The sequence below is a fragment of the Neurospora crassa genome, linkage group II (genome assembly GCF_000182925.2).
Source record: "Neurospora crassa OR74A linkage group II, whole genome shotgun sequence".
Classification (NCBI taxonomy): Eukaryota; Fungi; Ascomycota; class Sordariomycetes; order Sordariales; family Sordariaceae; genus Neurospora; species Neurospora crassa.
In genome coordinates, this window is record NC_026502.1 from 252,226 (window position 1) to 268,855 (window position 16,630).

At 51.1% G+C, this 16,630-nt stretch overlaps 4 protein-coding genes across 4 annotated transcripts; 3 read left to right on the forward strand and 1 right to left on the reverse strand.

Moving 5' to 3' along the window:
- Positions 1-1,061: 1,061 nt before the first annotated feature.
- On the reverse strand, positions 1,062-1,628 carry NCU10342 (hypothetical protein; the record flags this gene model as incomplete). Its single annotated transcript, XM_001728337.2, has 2 exons — positions 1,062-1,440; positions 1,602-1,628. The coding sequence occupies 2 exons, from the start codon at positions 1,626-1,628 to the stop codon at positions 1,138-1,140; spliced, it is 330 nt and encodes a 109-aa protein (XP_001728389.1). The 3' UTR covers positions 1,062-1,137.
- Positions 1,629-2,390: 762 nt separating this feature from the next.
- NCU03553 (hypothetical protein) lies at positions 2,391-3,231 on the forward strand (the record flags this gene model as incomplete). The annotated part of the gene is made up of 4 exons (XM_950699.1): positions 2,391-2,473; positions 2,711-2,729; positions 2,900-2,998; positions 3,112-3,231. 4 exons carry the CDS (start codon positions 2,391-2,393, stop codon positions 3,229-3,231), a joined length of 321 nt encoding a protein of 106 aa, XP_955792.1.
- A 2,014-nt stretch (positions 3,232-5,245) lies between these two features.
- Positions 5,246-7,282, forward strand: NCU03552 (hypothetical protein). The gene is made up of 2 exons (XM_950698.2): positions 5,246-6,365; positions 6,426-7,282. The coding sequence occupies exons 1-2, from the start codon at positions 5,446-5,448 to the stop codon at positions 6,643-6,645; spliced, it is 1,140 nt and encodes a 379-aa protein (XP_955791.1). The 5' UTR covers positions 5,246-5,445; the 3' UTR covers positions 6,646-7,282.
- A 5,222-nt stretch (positions 7,283-12,504) lies between these two features.
- Positions 12,505-16,377, forward strand: NCU03551 (hypothetical protein). Its single transcript, XM_950697.2, has one exon. It carries the CDS (start codon positions 12,699-12,701, stop codon positions 16,155-16,157), a length of 3,459 nt encoding a protein of 1,152 aa, XP_955790.1. The 5' UTR covers positions 12,505-12,698; the 3' UTR covers positions 16,158-16,377.
- Positions 16,378-16,630: the final 253 nt, after the last annotated feature.

Sequence of the window (16,630 nt, forward strand, 5' to 3'; positions counted from 1 at the left end):
CATGCCATGTGAGCTGGGAACCTGTAAGACAGCCGTTCGACCCTGGGATCTGGTTACGGTCGAAGTGGTAAAGGTGGCTCCATACACACATGGGTAGCCGTGTTTGAGCCGTTCGTCAAGGCCGCGCACACCTCGAGCGGGACGAAAACTCGGTGTGCGAATGACATGATATGGAAACAATGACTACTGAGATTACTCAGTGGCAGGGTTCAAGATTAAACCACCGGGGAAGAGATGAAGGGGCGCCGCCAGGGTTAGAAGTATGCATGGAAGCCATATTCTATGCATGAGGAAGCTCAGATCAACGGGACCAAAAGACAAGCAACGTCTTTTTCGGGGGCGGGGGGGGGGGGGGGGGGGGGGGGGCAAAGGACAGAGTGTGCGTCAGAGTGAGAAAAGGAAGGATCAGTAAACGAAACAGAAGACAAACTAGGAAGCTGTAAGCTCGCTTGAGGCTTGACCATGGATGTTGGAGAGCGTCATAATGGCACATGGTTTCCCGTGTATTTCGGTCCCGAGCCCAATACGATTTCCATCTAAACCTGCTTTGTTGTAGCGAACCAGAGACGGAAAGTGAGAAGTGAGAGATACACCTATGTGAACCTGGTGGCAACAGGGTCCTGATAGACTACCAGGGGGGTTTTGTTGCTCGCTTGCTTGGGGTAGGAGTGGAAGCAAACATCGCGGCTGCGGGGGGGTTGCTTGCTGTGAACCTGGTCAAGCAGGGGACTGTGGGGAGCTAGACGCGCGTGTGTTGGGTTGGTTCGAGAAAGAGGAAGACGGAGCAGAACCAAAAAGCAGGGACTCAAGTTTGTCGCACGTCATGTCCGCCTTTTCGAATCCTGGCCAGATGTGCTACTTTTCGTTGCGCATCATGGACCAGATCCGGCGAGGGCCCCCGAGAGGTAATGGACTCCTTCGACAGTCAACAAGGGGTCTGGCGCAGGTTTACTAATGAAGCTATTTTCGTAGGCGTCAAACATGCTGATAATCGCTGCTCACTTGGGACGCCAACACTAACGGTTTTGCACCCAATGACCCCCAAAATAGTCCAAGAAAACGTGGCCCAGGGTTTCGAACAAGCTTCTGTGGACGATGTATGTCGTCGTCGTCGTCGTCTTCTGCACCATGCAGGAACTATTGCACCCACTTCTTCAACGTCGTTCGGATGCAGTACCATGCAACCTTTGTGACGGAAGCAGGCATGCATCCGAAAGCCTCGACCATGTTACACCACTTGATGGAGCAAGAATACCGCGGCGTACACGTGCCAAACACCCCCATGGCGCACTTGACATTTCCCAAAGCTGCATCCCGCCTTACCAGGGGCACGAGATCCGTGTAACACGCTTGTGGAGCCTCATAAAGGACAGCCTGGAGGCGGTCTGCAAGTGGCTTATATGTCATTTGGACACCATGATGCCGTCCAGCCCGATCCACCTATCCAGTATTTTTTTTATTTTTTTTATTTTTAAATTTTTTTTTCTTTTAAAGGTTCGTCACACTGTCGGTTCGTCAAACCCTCACTTTCTTGAATCTGTTGGAGGCTTTCGCCGAGGTGGCTCTATCGCTGATATTCAACAACCTAGAAAGGTCTGGACCATGGATACTACTCTGGTCGGCACCATGATGCCATATCTGAACAAAGCAATCAGCGATATGCCCCACTCGGTGAAGCTCCAAACATGAGACCTCGGTGTCTTGTCAATTATGTCGTATATGTACCTCAGGTTATACCAGGTATGTCAACCTGCGACGCTATGAGGCAGCCTGTTGAGCTAGATGGTGTGCAGGAAGACCGATTAGGAGATGTTCCTGCGCCGGATGTTTGCCATGCGGCGGCTATCAACGGATGGTCATTGCAGCAGTTCGCATCAGGCAGGAACAGGTATATCGCCGTTTCCGTCTCTGGGAGTGAAGTCTGCCTTGCTGAAGGCCAACCAGTCATATGGCCGGACGGGTAGGGTAAACGGCACACTCCAGAAGAGGAGAACCTACACTAGCGGGTTCTGGATGGTGATGAGATTGTCACATCAATATTCAAGTTGCACGGACGGCGAGTGATGCACCTGTTCGAAAATGTGCAACCAACTCTTCAAAGAAGCTGTGCTCCTGTTTGACATGAACCTCGATTGTCGCGGAACAAGCCGAGCGAAGACCAGGCTCAAATATATCAGGGTTTTGCTTGACGCAGGAACCAGACTGGAACAGAAAGGGGGTTCCGACTTCTCTAGTGAGACCCCCTGCTGTTGAGATGGGTGCAAGGGCAGCAGTCCAATGGAGAGAGAGAAACAATAAACATACCGCCGTCTAATGGCAAGAATCGAACCATCGGCCAGGCAAGCATGGCAATTCCCATGCCGTCGTAAGCCAAGGTTGTAGTATTTGCCATGTGGAGGCCACTTTGGCACCTCGGCCCCTGCGTGAGTGTGAGTGTGTGTGTGTGTGTGTGTGCTGGGGGACACCGTGAGAGGTGAGTAGTGTCGTGAAATGGGAGAGGAGAAAACACTTGAATACGGGTTGAAGGTGTGTGTTGGTGACAAGGGGCTGAGTGACTTCCGAACGGTAGCTTGGCCAACTGTGTTTGTGAAGGAGAGCAAACACTGGGCTCCAGGTGTGGCTGAGAGAGATGAAGGGCAGAGGCAGTATGGTGGATCTCGAATGAAGCATCCGAATTAAAACCACCACCTACTTTGCAAGGTCTGGTCAGTCAGTCGGTCAGCCAGTCAGTAAGTCATCCATCTATCGATGTTGGAAGTAAGGGAAATCAGTAAAAAAGTTGAATCTCGATGTCGTGCAGGCCATTGAACAGTCGCGGGGAGATTGATGAGTTTTAAGGGCCGATAAAAAGGCGGACAGGGAGAAACGGTTTTTGATGACTTTGAGACATTCAAGACAGACATTGGAGTTGGACTCCGGCATACGGAAAAACGGCGAGCCGCAAGCCCGTAGTCGGCCCTCGACACACTGGCCCGTGGTCCGTGACATTGATCAAGAGGTCCGTGCACTTGCAGCGGCATCTAAAAAGATCTGCAGTGGTGGATATGATGGGGTTCCAGGTGGTGGTGTGAAAAAGGTCCGGACACCGGCTGGGTCTGGTTTGGAATCTAGTGTAGTGTTGATGCCAGTCGACGGCCAGGACAGCAGCATCCGCCGAGGGGTTCAAAGAAAAGAAAGATGCTGGTAGACAATGGACAGCGGACGATGGCGGTCGCGCCCGTGTTTGCCTGAATGGATCTCTTTGTCAGTGTCCCGTCTCCTCTGCTAATTTGAGCCTTTGAGGGTATCGTGAACGAGGGCTGAGCAAGAAATGGTTGATGCATTTGCAGTGGAGTGGAGGATCGATGATGCTCCCGAAACGTTGAGGCTCCAGGCGGGGGTTTGGTTGCAGGAGTGAAGCCGCTGCAAGATTACCGTGACGGACCGGAAAGACCAGGGCAATCTCGTGCCCGAACGGACAAGTGTCGTCGAGGTCGCGAGAGGCACAAAGTGGCTCCTCTCCACAAATCGTACCTGGCTCGAGGTCACCCGGATACGTGATTGGACGAACGAGGATTGCTGTCCCACTTGCCTCGCGTGCAAAAGTCACAGATGGGACAGTGCGATCAACGTCAAAATAAGGTTGTTAGGGAAGGTGGGGTCAAAATGTCACCCCGTTGCCCCTGCTAGACTGGATGATCGCGCGCTCACCCAGACCCAGTGGTGGGTGCTTGGGGTTCCACGAACCGCCAGTCCACAACCCCGGGCAACGGAACCGGGCAGGAACGACTGCGACCCTCGGTGCCCTAGGTGGCTCTTCGTTTAGATCTCCAGCGCGCGTCGGTCTTTGCTGGTGGAACTGAAGCCCCAGGTCCTCCGCAGTCAGGATGGCCGCTGCCGTGGCTTTTTGATGGCGTGAACAGCGAAAGCTGTGTAAGATCCCGCGCTGCGATTGGCTCACTGTCATTTCTCCTCGACACCCACCAATCCCCGACCGAGTCTTTCCTTCTCACTTCTGTCCAGGGCTTCCTTCCTTCGTTCGACACTACCCTCTACCATGCCACCTCTACACCTCATCACGCTACCAGACTAGTGTCAAGCGTCATTCGTTCCATGTCACCTCCAGTGCCGATGACAACCACCGTGAGATTCGGGTTCGCCGAGTGTCGAATCACAACTGACAACTGAGTGTACGGCACCCACCACCAACGCTTTCGACCCCAATGTCCATCGTCCATCAGTGCGTGTTGACGTCGTGGGCGTTTTCTTCCGGATGTGGAAAGTCCCAACACACTCCAGTCACTCGACATCAGGAACACAGATACCAACAGTAGGTAATCTGTTATCTCGGAGAACCAACAATCGGCTGAAATCGCCAGAGGTAACTGGCGACAAGCGTCGATCCTCATGAGCCGGATCCAAGACTGGTTGGGGCAAAGGCTTCTTCATTCCTCCAGCACCCCAGCACCATTCCAAGCAACACCTTTACCCACAGACACTCAATATTACAGATGCTGCATGTCTTGGTCTACTCGACGATTGCTCCAGATAGTAGGCAAGGTACACTCTCCTTCAGATCAACCCCTGCATCAAGAACCCCCGGATTTGCATGATGGGTAGGTGAGGATGGTTACTTTGCCGTATGCAAGTGTTTCTTCCCAGGCAGGTACCGAAAGTTGTACCTCCATACATCCATCACTCATACTACCTCTACCTCGATGTAGTGGCCAGTGGCAGCCAAACAGACAGGGACCAGGAGGGCGGGCCTCAGAGAGAGCTGGGCTGCAGTGTCCCAATCCAGCCGGCCGTGTACAGTAGCAAGCCCTGGCTCTGATCATGTCCTACAATGGGTGGGACTTGATTCAAAGCTCCAACACTTTCTCTGCTCGGCCAATTTTCCGCGTGGTAGAGGTAGTATTCTACTGTTAGTACCTACTAGTCCACTGCACCGTCAAATTCCCGTGCCAAACCAAAGTGGTCAAGCTAGGTAGTGTGACTTGTTGGCCGCTTCTCCGAAATAGGCAAGCAACATGCACACACATCTCCCGTCCTTCTCAGGCTGTCCCCAGTCAGATCTTCCACCCCTACCCTGCAGCTGGTCTCTACCTCTCGTGTACCTACACTACAACCACTACAGTACTAGGTCTAGTCAGGTCCACAGCCAAAAAGTCCCATGCCAAACATTCCCACCCCTGCGGTTCCTACTCCCAAGTTCCCTTTATATTGACAAGACTATTCCCTCCTCCGACACTTCCTCTCCCCAGATGTCTAAGGGGTCAAGCACGCTTCTTGACGATCTCCTCCTCTGGATTGCTGTATAACTAAAGGAAATCACCTCCATTGCTTTCCCCTTGTGACCCCTCGTCCACTCATTGTTTTGTTTCATTCCGTCTTTGCTACCACGATACTTTGGACAACCAACCAACCAGTCTACATACCTCTACATCAATATTCATCATTATCAACATGGTCACCCACGCACTCTCCATGTGCGACTTGCATCTGGACATGGACCACCACCACCACCACGACGCTGGCTTTCTCGACTACCCGTCTTCTGCTTTCACCGGTATCAGGTCTTCCTACTCCTTTGCCTCCAACGGCCCGTTCACGCCATCATCCGGCTCGTCCACGCCTGCCCGCCACAACTCAATGGACTTCGGCCCGTCGTCTTTCGCCCCTGCGGTGGACAATGTCTTCACCCCGCCGCCATCTTCCGTGTCTGCCTACTTTCCACTCAACATGAAAGCTGGAGATGGCTCCGATTTATTCGCACCCGGAATGCCTCTTACACCTTCTCGAACCCAAGTCAACAACAACGTTCACCCAATGCAATACTACAATGATGTCGCAACCCATTTCACATCACCTCAGCAGATGGACTACTACACGTTCCACAATGGCTTGGCTCCTTCACCTCTGGCTCCCAGCCCTGCTGTACAGGCAATCCAACCTGGCAACACATACGATGCGTGGTCTGTCTGGGAACAGGCGGAAAGCCCCATCTTCAGCAAATTTCTCTCGCCATCGTCAAGTTCTTGCCGGTCAGCCTCAAGAGTAAAACAAGAAGGCGACATGTCTCCCATGTCGGCTGGTGGACACTCGTATCCTTCGCCCACAGAAAAGAGACAGCTTTATGTCGAGGAGGCTCGGCAAAAAACCACAGCCCTCCAAATGGTCCAACGCGATGCCCCTTTGGCTCCCCGCCCCTCCATGCACATGAACGGAGAAGGCAAGCCAGAGAACGAATCACACAACCCATATGGGCCCGGGTCGATACTCATTGACCCCATCCAGAGGGTCTCTGCCGGAACCAACATCTGCGATTACCCAGGCTGTGGGAAAACATACAGGCGATCGGAGCATCTCAAGAGACACAAGACAAAGTAAGTCATCCCACTTCCAAAATGTATAACACACAGGGCCAAGCTAACAGCGTAAAACAGTGCTCACTCGGAAGTCCCAGTATGGTATCCTTGCAGCTTCTGCGACAAGAAGTTCAACCGACCGGATAACAGAAGACAACATCTCGGGCTCCACGCCAAGCCACGGCCCACCAAGATGAAGGGCGTCAAATATGCTCCCAAGGCCAAGGCTGCTCTGGAAGAGGAGCTGAAGAACATTCCTCGACGGAATAAGAAGCCCAAATCCGAGCATCACGCCTAGGCTGTTTGCATCAACCTACCAGGCGTTTGGAGTCTTTTTATTTCTGATTAATTTCTTCCTTCTCTTCTTTTTTTTTTTCTCTCTTTGTTCTTTCTTTTTTTCTTTTTCTTTTACTACTTTTTGGTGCTGCTGTTTTGCTTTTATTTTTCACGCAGCAATTTGTTTCATTATCGCAACATACCCCTTTTCTATATCACGACCGTCGGCGGCGCACTCAACGTGCTATGCTTCCAACAGGCTTTTTTTTTTTCTGTTTAGCTGGCATGGCTTTTGCTTATCTCTTTTGTCCACTGCAACACTGCATCCTATCATCTGGGGCGTTTGGAGGCTTCATACCTTATCTAATGTGTGAGATCAGTCGAGAGCGAGAGACAGAGCTGGGTCTCCATAACGAAGACCATGTATTAATCACAAGTACTGTAACACACCTGGTGCAGCCGCGGGCGATCATATACCCGGGGGGGCAACGGATCCACAGATGGGAGTTGTGTGGATGGGAAAGGGCGCCCTAATGGGAAGGAGGGGCTCGCTTTGGGCCGGCTCGGCTACTTAGGAGGGGAAGGAAAAGCAAAGTGGAAACTTAAACTACCTCTACCTAACAAAGGAAAAAGCAATTTCCAAATGAGTATAATGTTACCAACTAAAGTCGAAACCGATTGGCCACTTTGTCACCTTGACTTCTTCTATTTCAATCAACGTGGGAGATTGCTTGGTTTGCAGTCTGCTTTGTATTTCAGGTCCACTCTTTCCCAAAAACCAAGGAGTTCCTTGCAAGTAAGTAACCACGGGAAGGAAGGAACGACCAATGGCTAAACAACCAAACGTCGTACGATCAAGGCGACGTACGACGGTGGGGGGCAAACTATCACAACCGGGCAGCTATCAAAACCACTACAAGTAAAAACCCTGTGTCTCAGATTCAGTTCTCTCAACACCGTCTGGGCAACTGCAAGGCACACGGCACCCCGCAATTTTTCGATATCTGCCCGAGACAAAATTCTTTGGGAGGGGGGTAGGTAGGTAGTGCACCGTTACTTACCGGTAATGGGTTGATGTAGCAGTCACTGAGCGAGAGAATGTCGAGACTCGAACCGTTTCGGCCGGGTAATGTTGCCGCTCGTAGAGGTAACTTCAATATGAGTGGCCATTCGCTGTCAATAGTACTTAGGTACCTAGGTAAGTAAGTAGTCCCCCTCAAACTTGAATTGCCTCTATCCATCTCTACCTCTACCTACCTCTACACACACACACACACACACACCTAACACCTACTAGAACTACCTAGGCCTTGTGAGCTTCATGTTGTGGAGTTTATTCGTTGTCAGCTTCCTTGTGGAGTTTCCCAGTCGGGTGGGTGGTCGTCAGCCTACCCTAGAAGTAATAGCGCCGAAAAAAAGAAGAAGACGAAGACTGACATGGAAGAGTACACTTGGAGGCGGGTTTTGTCCAATCGGTCGTCATCATTTTCTAGCAACCAGCGGCTTAAGTTCACTAGAGGGTACAGTAGTCTACACTTGGTTTCTTACTCGTCGCGGCTCTCCGGCTCCCCGGCTTTCCGGGTTCTTGGTTCGAACGGTGACTGCACTAAAGGCCTATACTAGAGAGCTGGAAAGCTGGAGGGTACCTACCTACATATACATAGTACTAGTAAGTGTAGTTTACTGCATAGTAGTGTAGACTACTGCCGGCGGTAATTATGTGTTGTAATCTTGGAGTACATAATACATACATAGAAAAAGGAAAATAACCTAAGAGGCAAACTACTAGGTAATGCACTGCGAAGGAGGGAGGGGTCCAACCATATCCTTGGGTAGGTAGGTAGGTATCCATACCTCACTTAGGTTTGCTTTTTTTTTTTTTTGTGGGAGCTCTTTTTTTTTTTTTGCTTTTTTACTTTTTGCTTCGCTCTTCTCAGTTCTCTCCTTTCGGCGATAGTACTTTGATTAAACCTACCTCTACCTAGGAAGCCGAGAAAAAAAAAAAAAAAAAAAAAAAAAAAAACTACTGCCGGTAAGAGATTGAGATCCATCTCTCCCGTCTCAAACTGTCATGTCAAGGAAGTTTTGCCTGGAGGTACTTACTATGCTACATGCTTGCCAAGAAAAGAAAATTGGACCAGACTCAGACGGCCCTATAAGGTTGTTTGACTGGGCTTGGGTTACCCTTAAGTCGCTGCCAGATCGGCATTTTGCATATTTCTTGTGTGCATGCATGCATGCATGCGGTGGGGAACTGGACGGAATGAAAAGTTGATGGAAAGGGGTTAGTTCTATCCAGTCTGTTACACTACATACCTGATGAGAGGTCTCTAGAGATCTATTGTAGATAGGTAGGTTCCGATGGCGAGCTGAGACGAGGGACTCGACTTTGTGGGTTTGGTGGCGATGAACCGGGCATGTGAATGGGGGAGTTTTTCTTCTTCTTCTAGGCACTCACTCACTCACCAGGTAGAGGTACCTACACCTTTAGTGAGGTAGTGCCTGGCGCGTCGCAAGAAGAGAGTAGTAATCCCAATTCCGAACTTTGCTGGTAAGCAAGAGCGAGAGCATCGATCTGTCTGTCCTGTCATTCAAAGTTTGGTATGGCTTGCTCAGAGTACGGATTTGGTATTTCTGTGATGTAAAAGGCTAGAGTACCTACGCTACCTAGGTCATCATGCATAAGTCGCTTGTTCTTTCTCACTTTTTTCCTACCTTAGGTACACCCGACATAGAGGTACCTCGGTGATAAGCTACCTCTAACCTACCTACCATGGAACGCATCTGATAGGTCCACTTCAGCACACCAAGCCTAATCGTGAACCTGTGATTGAAGTTTTGCTTTTTCAGTAGAGCTAAGTACAGCGAACAGGCAGGTTAACGTACCCTCAAATCACGGGTCCAATTCCATCACCGGCCATAGGTCCAATGAGTAGAGGTAGGTAAGTATTCTATCACTTACCGCCTTTCTGCGAAACTTGACACTTTCTGGTCAATCTTGCGAATTGATGGAACAAAAGCTTCATCCAGAAGAAGGATTTAATTGCCCATTCCTGAGGTGCATCTTGAGGCTGTCTACTTATCAATTGGGTCTGATCACAGCAGAGATCTTGTCCTACCACATTTACCCCATACTTCTAACCGATGTTCAAAGACATTCCCGCTGTTGTTGTTGTGTGGGTGTGGGTACACAAAATAAGCCACCTGTCAAAGGAAGGAATCGCCTCCTCAGATGGATCAGTAAGGCCACCCGGATGTTGTTGTTGCAGGTACCCGCGCCCTACTGTTTTTTTTTGTCCTGGACCTGCATAATCGGTCATTCCGGTCGACATGGTGGTAGTGAAAGGGGAATCACGGGTAGTGGTTGCAACCTTTTTACATAGGTCGCGATCAATCACTTCATCACGTACCTACATATATTCTGGGACAGCAGAATTAACCCCTCGTTCGATCAAGGAAAACGGGCAGCTGTGTCTGTTGTGTGCCTGGATTTGCCGAGGAGGGGTACTGGAGAGTCCAAAGTTGAAAGTGGCAATGGTGTGTAGCTTACATTACACCACAAACTGGCAGTGAGTCAAACCTCGATTGACTTTGTTCGTCCTTTTGGGAAAGCCATCTTTGCCGATCTGTATGCCGCATTCCGGCTTATGTGCGAATTGCGGAAGATGTAGGTTCATGCAATTCTGAAACCTTTAGATTGTCCACATATCGTTCATGTAAGAGCCTTTGAGTTACAGGGTCCAGTGATCATCCACAGGTAGTAGCCTCATGCATGGGAAATGATGAACAGTCAAAAGCCGCCGAAAGGGGTCTTCTGTTGTTATGCATGGCGATAGATGGCATGAGAATGATTATCGTTCTTGGCGAGGACTCGGTGATAACCAAGATCGGAAACATGGAAACTGACAGGTCGCCGGTGCGGATGCCAGTGATTTGCAGGCTGCCTGGTAGTAGTCGAGGGGAGCTCATAGGAGGAGGAGGGGAATGCGAATTCCGATACTTGCCAGCCGAGCAAAGCTGAGAGAGAGAGGAGGGGTCCTCTTTCCCCAGACTCTCGTCGTTTCTTCTTCCATCCATCATGCCATCATTTTTCCACACAGAGTTGATCGCCGATCATATCCATGGTAGGACCCCGAATTATTTTCTACGTGTTACTTTTTTTGCGCTTGCTCTGTTAGCTGTAGGTTACCTCTCGATAACTCTGATACCAACACGAGGAAGCTATTTTACCAACAGATGCAGCAAGTGTTATTACCCGACTTGGCGGCAAACGAGATAGAAGTGTTATTTCTCCATCTGCATGACAACTAAGTATAACGCCCCGGTGGGGAGCTTGGATGACATGGGTTTCGGCAACCGGGCTTGGGATGCCGTCAGTTGTAGCATGGACTTGTAGGTGCGACTGCGATTGCGTGTTAATGCTGCACTGTACGGTGCCGCTGGCCGGTCGAACGTGCGGCGTGGTCGGCTCCTACGATGGTTAGGTAGATGACTGAGTACAAGTTGGCAGTTGGTAGCATTTGAGGAACGAGGAACGAGAAAACGAAGAAACAGATGGACGGGTGCAACCAACCAACCAACAATTAAGGCAGGTTTCGCCTCGGGTAGAGTAGCAATCTGGACCGAACGGAAGGCTCAGCTCTCACGGGGTCTAGTTCTAGAGTATGGATCGTCACTGGACTGGGCTCCTCTAGTGTAAGGCCTCGCTCGAGGTCGCAACTGAACTGGGTCGCACAGCGCTTGGTACGTTCCGGTGACTCGGTTCTTGGTTTTTGGTGTGTATATGTACTTAACGGATGGAGTACTGTAACGACGGGGTCCGTCGGATGATGACCTCCAAGGATAAGTAAGTAACCGAACGTCAAGGATGGCGTGTGGGACAGGACCAACACCGACCCTTCCTCGTGAGGCTGGCCACTCATAACGCAGAAAAGAGGCATCGTATCATGGTGTACACTACCATACATACTGTGTAGAGATATCCATCACCATCCTGGTTTTGATCGCCCACCATCTTCTCTTGGCATTTTCCCACTTGGGAGACCTACCCTGGAGGTGAATTTTGAATTGTGGTTGGCTAGAAAAACGAGCAGGCCGGATACGGCACTACCATAGTAGCGTATTACAACAAAAGATGGAGGGTGTGACGAGGCGTGCGAGGCTTGAGGAAGCTGGCTACGGTGGTGACAGCCTGTCAAGATGGAAAATGTCAAGTGAAGTGAGGGGTAACACAGACACGGGTGCTCCCAGAGCCACACGGTCATGTGTTTTCTCTCTCTTTCGCTCCGCTTAGCTTAGCTGTGGTTCACGTCGGTTCCGTTCGGGTAGGTGGCCCGGAACGGTGTTGTTGCAGTGGTGATGGAGGGGCAGTTGCCGTGTTGGTTGTTCGGGGCATGGTGGCTTGAAGTAATTCCACTTGGCAGATGGAGGGGTTAATTGCTAGTGTAGGGTGTGTTAGGGTGGAAGGCACGCTGAGTACCTATCGACATAGGTACTAGTGCTGCGCTCTTCCTAACAATTTATCCGACGGCAGGAGCTCTTCCGTGAAGATTTCCAGTCAGTTCCCTTTAAAAGCTTTGCTTATGTGTGTTGACAACCGTGGAAGAAGGAGTGGAGTGGTGGTGATGCTGACAGTTAATGCAAGTTTGGTGCCCTGTCGCTTAACACCGGCTCACGGGATGGAAGCCAAGCAGGCGCACAGCAGGTAGACAGTAGAGTAATAGCTGTTAGTGCTAGTATGTGGCTCTCCGTGAATCTCTAACAGCTTTGGCCGCATTGGGATGAACTGCCCTGCTCCTGCTTGGCCATCTTGTGCATCGCCTCATTCAACCTTCCCTCACCACCACCATCATCACCATCACCATCACCACCACCACCACCACCACCACCACCACCACCACCACCACCAACACCATCGCCGGCAGCCACCAATAACGTGACTCATGCTGTCCAGCATCTCCCGCCTCCCGGAAATGGCTCAACATCTCTTTTTCCGGAAATCCATCAATCCTACGACTTGCTACTCCCGGGCAGTACATTGAATTAATATCAACATCACATCCATCAACAGTCAATATGCCGGAAACAGGCCTGCCGTCATACCAGGAGGCTACCAGGACGCTGGACTGGCTGGAGCTGGTTGGCCCCTCCATCTCGATTCGGGACTATGCCCGACTCTGCCGTGTGTCCAGGCACTTTTGCGATTATTTCCTCCCCCGGCTCTGGACCGATCCGTTTGCCATGTGCTACGCCCTCGACGAGCTAACTGACAGGCTGGATGGGGGAATCTCGAGAACCGAACTGTTCACGCGTACCGTTCCTAATGCCCGTTTGAGCACCCGTTCCCTGGTTTTCGCCCTCACTCCACGCATCAGGGACTGGCCATCCATGCTCGATCGTTACGTGCCCTCCTCCTGGCTCCCCAACGTGCGCTGTATGACCATGATTGATTGTCCTCCCCCAAGTGATCACGAACATAGATTCCAGATCAGCGTTAGCCAAATCCTAACCCAACCCTATGTCGTGGCTGCCGTCACGTGTGATGGGCTGCGAGTTCAATGGCCTGACCGTGAACAGTTCCGGAAAGTCGTCTACTTTGATGACTCTCGGGTTTACAATCAAGGTGGACACGCCCTGCCGGTCTTCAAGAATATGCACAGCCTACGCATCCTGAGGGCGACCGGCCACAATATGGGAGACTCGAACGCTGCAAAAATCCTGGACCAACTTTGGCAGTGGTTGTGGAGTCTGGATCTCTCCAACAACCGCTTGTCCGATCGTTGTCTCCAAGCTGTCGCGAAGCATGGCCTCTGGGGTTCTCGGCGGCTCGGGACACGTGAGGATGATGGATCATGCTCATGTGTTGGCCGCGGCTATCGTCACGAACTGGAAGGATCTGTATGCTCGAGCGAGATGGGTCTCTTCATTCACGAAACACCCTGGACCGAGGACTTGCGTTTGTATCATCCCCGGAGGTACCATGAGGACAGCCCCGAATATGTATTCGGGGCAAACCCGTTCGACACCGTCCCAGAGTCTGAAATAGTAAGAAGGAGAGTCTTTGATGACTCGCTTGATGCTGTCATCAAAGCCATCTGCTTGGAGAAGACTGTTTTGTCGATTTATAATCTCGAGATTTACCAACGTCCCCATTGGGGCATCACTCATCTCTACCTCAATCAGAATCCTATGATCACAGCCGAAGGCTTCAAGTCATTCATGGAGCTTGGGCTCGAGCAGTTGCAGCGCTTTGAATGCGACTCCATGCTGTGTATGACTGAAGCCGACATGTCTCGATTCAACGAGTACTACCACGACTCCAGGGCCGTGCCATCATCGGTGTCTGGCTGCAAGACCCAGGCGCTAGCCGGCATTTTAGGTCTCTCTCATCTGTTCCGCCCTGTCTTTTCTAACCTGCAGATCTTACGTATCCATCACTCCTTGGTCACAAATCTACCCTCACTGGTGGGATTCGATGATCTATCTGCCCTGGAGAAGATATGGTTCGCCGAAACCTTCCTCCTCCCTCGAGCCGACCTAGTCTTTCCCAACCCCTTTCATCCAGAAATGAACCCCTGGCTGAGTTCTCTGACCCTGACGCACATCCCGCGGTACTCTACCGGGCCTTTGATCGAGAGACTCAAGGGATTGTTGAAAGCTGCATGGTTTCAGGAACAGACAATCGCCAAGCTGAGGGCAGAGTATCGCCGTGTCCAATCACGCCATCCACCCCCGCTGCTTACCGGACTGCGCAAGATCTTTCTCGAATTTGATACGGACCTGCGTGAGAAGCAAGGGAAGGGCCAAACGTTAGAGGATTTTGATGCTGAAGCTTTGCTCAATAGCGGTGCTACTGAGGAGTTTCACACATTTGGGGGATTTACTCGCAGCAGCAACAGCCACGGCACAAGCGGCCCATCAACTTCGTCCGCTGTGAGACATGTCAATGCCAACAACAACGGTACGACAAGGTCCCGGCGGCAACAACCGCAACACGGCTCAGAATTGGACCGACTAGGCACCGAGACATCATGGGTCCGAGCGGTGCTACAGTCCCGACACCAGAAATGGCCACAGGAAGTTGAACGCCGGGCGCATGAAAACCTTGATTGGAATCAGCCGATCAACGTGACATCCATCTCCAAGGCGGCGTCTGGGAAGACCAAGGTGTTCGTTGGGTATCATCATGAAGGTCACAGCCGACCGGGGCTCAACAACAACGGCGCGTCCTCGTCTCAGCTAGCATCACCATCAGTTCAGGATCTATACGATCCATGGCAATCCCCCTACCCTTCACGAGAACAAGCCCGAGAACTACCAGCGCTTCCCCCATTACTAGAACAGATACAGAGACGAGCCAACTCCCTACTCCCCCAACCACCCGCCTACACGGCTTGGCCCATTCCCCCATCCACCCCATTACCACCACCAGCAGAAACTCCAGACCTCCTAACCCCTGTTCCCCCCTGTTACACCTCCTTCCCCTACTTCCTCTCCCCCCAAGAGAAGCAAGCCTCCATCAACACTTATAATTTCCTCGTTTCTCGCGTGTTGTGGTTGTATCCGAACAGCGTCCGTGACCCTGGCGATAGGGCGGATCCCTCAGCTGCTGGCCATGCTGGTTCTGCTGGGTCCCCAACTGCTAGTCCCAATGCTTCCAGTACTTTCAATGCCTCTAGTGTGTTTAGTGCTTATGAAGGTCCTTGTGGTCCCGGTGATTTCGAGCGAAATGAGCTACTACGAGTCTTTGGTCCCATCATGGCTGCAACACCGAGTATGGTGAGGGCGGGGGTGCCGACACAGTCTCTTCCGCAGGCGGCGGGTGAAGGGGGTGGAGGGGGGGAAGGGGGTGAAATGGAGGGTGAACGATTATATCAACCTGATCAAATCGTACGGCGGCAGATGGAACAAGATGTACGTCAAGCTGCGGACAGTCAAGCGAGGGCAGCGGCGGCGGGGAGAAAAGGAGTAGGAGCAGGATGCTATGTATTCTGGTCAGCTTGGAAAGCCGGTCTTTTCGGGGATGTTGTCTTTCCGGCTTCTTCGTCTACGTCTTCTGTTTCCCGGGATGGGCATGGTGGGTTGGACGGTCACGGTGAAAGCCAGAACAATGGGAGTCTCTCGGGCGAGCGAATGGCTGGTGGTGATGGTGCTGGTGGACAAGACAGCGAGGCAAACACTGGCAACGCAGCAAAGCCAGAGAGAGAAACTAGCGCAAGCAAGCGAAACCTCTTGAGAAAAGACATGCGCCGTCCTACGCAGGAGGAATTGGGGCAGATGAAGGATGTGATTGAGGAGCTCAAGAAGTTCAGGCGTTTGACTGGTGGTGGAGGGAGTAGTAAGAGTTATTGTTCCAAGGACAAGGGAAAGGGAAAACAAAAGGCTACGGCCGTGACTGCGGATGATGGGTCTCCTGGTGGAAATGATCAAGAGGGTGGTGAGCAAAATGAAGACAGTAAATGGGCAGGTAAACATTGGATGGGTGAGTTGAAGGTTATTAGGAAACAACCGGAACCGGAGGGAGGGGGCTTTTAGGAGAGGGACCTCTAGGTTGGTATGGATGCCTAGAGATTGGATAGATAGGTATATTAGATAGCAGCGTGAGAGAGACGTACAGCGGGTTGTTATAATAAAAAAGAGTAGACGGTACACATGTATTTAGAATGTCAGAGCTAGCAGCAGCGTAGTAGAAGTGAGTATGCTTTGATTTGCAACCCCGTAATTCATCAAGTCTGTTCTCACTATTACTCTTACCAACCACTACCTATTCTAGTATACCACTGTCTGTGCCCATGGCCGTCCATATCTCCTAAACATAAACACTGTTCAACGGACAAGAGCTTCTGAATAACAACATCTTAGTTGTAAGACCAATAAATCATTTTGCCCAAGGTAATTGATACCAAGAATGAGTTTTCACGCACGCTATTCAAACTTATAGTGGTAGAAGTAGATGATGAATACACGAATTGGAAAAGGAGAAAAAAAAAAAAAAGAGAAAAGAACAA

Excerpts from the sequence above, each read along its gene's own strand:
- NCU03552 (XM_950698.2), top strand. The coding sequence starts at position 5,446 with ATGGTCACCCACGCACTCTCCATGTGCGACTTGCATCTGGACATGGAC. Across the intron at positions 6,366-6,425 it reads CTCAAGAGACACAAGACAAA|TGCTCACTCGGAAGTCCCAG; the intron begins GTAAGTCATCCC and ends AGCGTAAAACAG.
- NCU03551 (XM_950697.2), top strand. The coding sequence starts at position 12,699 with ATGCCGGAAACAGGCCTGCCGTCATACCAGGAGGCTACCAGGACGCTG.